The sequence below is a fragment of the Poecilia reticulata genome, unplaced genomic scaffold (genome assembly GCF_000633615.1).
Source record: "Poecilia reticulata strain Guanapo unplaced genomic scaffold, Guppy_female_1.0+MT scaffold_232, whole genome shotgun sequence".
NCBI lineage: Eukaryota > Metazoa > Chordata > Actinopteri > Cyprinodontiformes > Poeciliidae > Poecilia > Poecilia reticulata.
Window position 1 is genome coordinate 248130 of NW_007615026.1, and position 5377 is coordinate 253506.

Consider the following 5377-nt stretch of genomic DNA (forward strand, 5'->3'; position numbering starts at 1 on the left):
CTTCTGGAGGCACAGATTGCAACAGGAGGAATAATAGATCCAGTCCACAGTCACAGGGTGCCTGTACAGGTGGCATACCAAAGAGGTTACTTTGAYGAAGAGATGAACCAGATCTTATCTGATTCGGGTGATGACACCAAGGGTTTCTTTGACCCCAACACCAAGCAGAACCTTACATACCTCCAGCTGATCGAAAGGTGTGTTACAGATCCTGCCACAGGTCTCAGTTTGTTATCATTAAAAAAGTAAATTCAGTTTAAAAATAAGTGAATCTAACAATTATTGTCACTTTCAGTATGAACTTTATTGCCATTCATCCATTAGTGAAACCTATTTCATTTCACCAGACCTGGAATCCAAACCAGCATCTTATAAGTGATGGAAAATTCCTACGTTTGTGTTAGTCATAAATTACTTTATAAATTAGCTGTGATCAAGATGCCGCTTTAACACTTTTCATAAGTGCTTGAATGTCAAAGGGAAAGTTAAAATTAAAGGGATTTGTTTTTGTGTCTTTTGCCTAATAATCTGCTTGCTAACTGTTTAAAGGGGTTCCACTTTTTGTGTGTTGGAAATGATGGTTATTGTTCTGTGACGCAATCAGACGGTTCTCTTTGCATCAAGTTTTCAGTTTGTTCTTTGGGGTCAAACGTGATTTTTAGTGGCTGTAATTGGAACAAGGGAAACTTCCCCTTTTCCACCTTTAATGAGGTCCAATAAAATGATGTAATGTTTACCTTTTTGTTATTCAATATTTTTCCTTTAACAAGCAACCGTTATATTTTATGCTCAGGGTTTTGTGCTGACGAGGTTTTCACACTTTAGCCACCGGAAAAACATGAAGTTCATCAATAAGTCTGTTTATACTGTTTTCAATAATTTTCCAGGAAGGAAGTTCAGAGAAATGTCTCCTGAAAAATAGCACCATCTAGTGGAACATAATAATATAACACTTTTTGTAGAAACATTTTATTTTCACTTGTAAAATGTTTTGGTCATGAGGGATTTTTAAAAAATTGTTCAGACATTCTAAAATGTATTAAAATATTTTCAAATAAAACTGATCCAAGCCCAGGAGTCCATAGGTCAGAACCGGGAGTGTTGGGAATAAAGCCGGACTCAGAGTGAAGTTGGTCCAGTATTGGTGGGAGCTCGTCTGTAATCAGCCCTTTGTGATTTCAGTTTGATGCATAACGGGTATTTTAAATAAAATGCATTATTATTTTCACCTGCCATGCCTTCTAGAACAGCTTTAATTGTTTTACATTTCGAAAAGAATCAGAAATAAAACTAACAGTTGGAACGTTACCAAAGGCACGAAGCAGCAAATGTTCAGCTGAATAAGGGGCTCAGTGCAGGTTGGCCAGCAGCTCTTGGATTTCTTCCTGGCTGCGGTAAATCTTTTTCACTCCTCTTGGGAGGTTGCGACACGATGAAAGGTTGAGGTAACCCAGAGCCGTCATGCGTTCAACGACCGGCCTGCAGGGAGAGGAGCAGGGAAGAGAGAAGGACGTTTAACTGCTGGGCTTGAATCAAAGCTTTTACTGCGCATGATTTACTGCATTGTTTAGACTTTATGTTAAATGTAGACAACCTTTAACATAAAGCAAAACAGCAGAATCACTTACGAAGGATAAACCTGCTAGAAAAGACCTGCCAGGTGATGAATATTACAGGTGCAGGTGACATGGTACCTGAGAGCCTGCGCTGTTATCTTGGTGCCGCTGAGGTTCAGCGAGAGCAGCGTGTCGGCTTCAGCAACCTGAGCGAGGAACGCCAGCGCCACCTGCAGGTCGGCCTCGGTAAACGGCTGATTGGTGATGTCGAGCTGCTGCAGCGTCGGACCCCACTTCTCCATCAGCAGCTGAAGGTTCTTCTTCACTGACGTGAATCCGATGTTTTTAGTAAAATACTGACCCCAGAACAGACACTCAAGCTCTGGAAGACAAAGCGAAACTGATCATCAAATGTCTCCTATCAGCTGCCGTAGTTCGATCCGCTGACTGTCCTACAAACTTTAATCATTTTTTACAATGAAACTCTTCAGCTGCTCATTTTGGCAAACAGCTGGCTAATGTCTTATGATATTATAATGTATGAATATGTTCACCTGACTGACTATTGAAGATGTTTTTAGATTTTCCATTATGGCACCAAAGTCTAATTAAATGCAGCAAGAAAATAAAATTGAGTTGTTCATTATTGCAAGACATTTTATTGCCTAAAATGTGCGTTGTTATATTTTAAAAACCTTTTCTGGTTCTGTTATAATGTAAAACTATCTATTTAAATGTAAGAAATAATTAATACATGATAATATTAATAGTAATTATAACTATAAGGTCAAAAAGTCTCACTGTAATAATAAATCTAAATGATAAAAATAATTTGTAGTTTCCACTTCCTGCTGCTGGAGCGGTCTCTGCTCCGCTTGGCGTTCACATTCACACCGAACCCAGACCCAGGCTTGGAGGGCCAGAGGTCAGAGGTCAGTTAGCATTCACACCTCACCAACCGAACTGGACTTTGACTAGGCAAACGGACCGGAGTTGGATTGAAGCGGACTGAACAGAGCTGGTACTGAACCAAGTAATATTTGTGAAGTCATCTCCAGAGCTAAGCTAGTGCTACGAAGGAAAGACAGAAATGTGGCGTCTTTTACATACTTGGACATGGTAACTGGGCCAGACCAAAGGTTGTGATCCGTGTGGAGCCTCGTAGGTCCAGCACTCGCAGTCTGGTGGAGCCGAACAGAACGTCCAGCAGAACCTGGTCGGTCATGTAGGAATACTCTGTGTTGGCGATACAAAACTCATCCAGCAGCGGGAATCCGGCTTCCGACTCGCCTCTTTTACGCATCGCCTTGTGCTGAATTTGGATGTTAAACATCCGGAAAATCTGAAAGGAAGGGAGAAAACAAGATTATCGGATTATCAAAAGGGGAAAAAAGTCTGGTGCCGTACAAAACAAATCAATATAAGTAGAAAACTCTTAAGTTTGTTTGCATGCTTTACATTTTCCTTCAGTCCGTGGAATAAAAGTTAAATCCATCCATCATCCAACATGCTTATCCCCAGGGTGGATGTGAGTGGTGCAGGTGCCAATCCCCAGAGGTCAACAGGTGAGAGGCGGAGTCACCTGGACAGGTCACCAGTCATTTGCAGGGTAAGCTCAATATATCTGAAGGTTTTTGGTTTGCTGCCATAGAAATCAGACTCTGGAGGTCTGAGAAAGACCTTTTGGGGTTACCCAGGCACTAACCTGATGCTGGTTCATCATCAGAGAGCTACAAGAACCACCAGACACACACACCTCTAAACTGTGCATTATTAGATGGTTAACAGCAGCAGGTTTTTCACAGTGTGTTTTTTTAAACTTGATTTTAAAGAGAAATCCTGACATATAATTCAGTGATGAGGAGAAGATTTTTAATAGGTGCCGTTAAAACAGCAATAAGCTTTGAGGCTTGTTGATTGTGGACTTTATGTCCGTCTGATTGCACTCAGAGATAAATGCAGAGTGCAGCACCAGTTTGAATCTATCCAACAGGAAGGCAGAAAACTCTCCTTCATGGCCTCACATCAGCTCTCTGATGGATCCACAGCAGAACTGGAACTGATGTTGAAGGTGCAGAAACCTCCTCTGTGCTGCACATGGGAACTGAGGCATTCAGGGTCTGGACGGCCTTTATTTGGAGGTGTCCCAGTAAATGCAGCCAATCACAGCCAATCACAGCCAATCACAGCCAATCACAACCAACCACAGCCAACCACAGCCAACCACAGCCAATCACAGCCAACCACAGCCAACCACAGCCAANCAACCACAGCCAATCACAGCCAATCACAGCCAACCACAGCCAATCACAGCCAACCACAGCCAACCACAGCCAATCACAGCCAATCACAGCCAATCACAACCAACCACAGCCAACCACAGCCAATCACAGCCAACCACAGCCAACCACAGCCAATCACAGCCAATCACAGCCAACCACAGCCAACCACAGCCAATCACAACCAACCACAGTCAATCAGCCAATCACAGCCAATCACAGTTAATCACAGCCAATCACAGTCAATCAGCCAATCACAGCCAATCACAGCCAACCACAGCTGCTCCTGGTTGGTCTGGAGACCATGCGATGTGTGAGGAGCTGTTGGAAAGTTGTGACTAACATTTGTTTTAAATCAGCCCAGATAAATTCCCCATCAACAGAAAACTTGAGTTTGAATAATTGAGTAAAACTAGATTTTAATGACCTTCAGTTTGGGACAGGCCTTCTGTAGCGACTGAAAGCAAACAGATAGTTCTGTGTCTTTACTGTCCAGCTTCTTGTTGACTTCCAGCAGCTCCAGATCAGGACAAAATCCTTTCTGGAAAGACAAGCGCATCAATCTGTAAGAAGAGGTCAGAGCAGCAGGCAGACATAAAAACATGAACCTCACAGCGATTGCTGCCAGGACTTTGTCATTCCTGTGGCTGCGAGTGAAGAGCATCTGCCTGATCTGCTTCCCATGTTCCTCCAGGAAGTCCACCAGTCCCTCCACCTGGAACTGCAGCAAAGGAGAAACAACTGGTTCAGATCAACCAGCTTTAAATTAAATCACAGTTTATCAGCCATTATGGAGCATTTATTAGATGCTTGTTCTGATCTAAGACTATTAACTCACACTTCTCTCTTTCCTAAAATTAGTTAATCCATAAAGAATAGATTATTTTCTCCTGACGTAGTTCTGTTACTGTAAAGTTCATGTTCTTCCTCATTTTATGAATGAATGTATTGACAGTGGATGTCCATATAAACACTGGACCCCCTGAAGGGTGAAGCAGCTCCACCCTCAGATGAACAGCCACCTCTTGGTTCTGCTGACGATGAACACAGGCGTCGGCCCACCAACCTCTGAATGCTGCAGGTTGAGGCGCTGCAGGCTGCGGCTGCGCAGGCCCAAGCTGCGCAGGCCGCTGCCTGTCACACCTCTGCAGTAAGACAGGTGGACTGAACGGAGCTGAGGACAAAACTCTGAGACGGTCTGAAGGAGACAAAAACAAGAGAAGCACAATTAACAATAGTTTAGAAAATGTGTAGTTAGTATTTTGTTATCTTTGATAACCAAGTGGAGAATAACTGATGTGGCTTTTCAGATGATGTGGGAAGCTGCAGATTTAAACTGTTTTTCAGAATCAGAAGATTTTTATTGTCATTGTCACAAAGACAATGAAACTGCAGTTTCAGCTACAACCATCCATTACACAACAACATGGGGGGTAATGGGATGGGGGGGCTGAGGCCAAATGAGAGAAACATCAGGTAACGAGAAGAAAACTCAGCCTGTCTCATCCTGAGATGAAGGAAAAACCTCAGTACATATAAACA

General features: G+C 42.8%; 1 protein-coding gene across 3 annotated transcripts in view; it reads right to left on the minus strand.

Moving 5' to 3' along the window:
- Nucleotides 1–5377, minus strand: part of fbxl6 (F-box and leucine-rich repeat protein 6) — a 25259-nt gene that overhangs the window by 12843 nt on the left and 7039 nt on the right. For all 3 annotated transcript variants that reach the window (XM_008402437.2, XM_008402436.2, XM_017303254.1), the window contains exons 5-10: nucleotides 4902–5033; nucleotides 4449–4556; nucleotides 4263–4376; nucleotides 2667–2898; nucleotides 1695–1938; nucleotides 1310–1479 (exon numbers count right to left, since the gene is read on the minus strand). In XM_008402437.2, the coding sequence (XP_008400659.1) occupies nucleotides 1350–1479; nucleotides 1695–1938; nucleotides 2667–2898; nucleotides 4263–4376; nucleotides 4449–4556; nucleotides 4902–5033 (960 nt within the window). In that variant the 3' untranslated portion in view covers nucleotides 1310–1349. The remainder of the gene's footprint in view (nucleotides 1–1309; nucleotides 1480–1694; nucleotides 1939–2666; nucleotides 2899–4262; nucleotides 4377–4448; nucleotides 4557–4901; nucleotides 5034–5377) is intronic.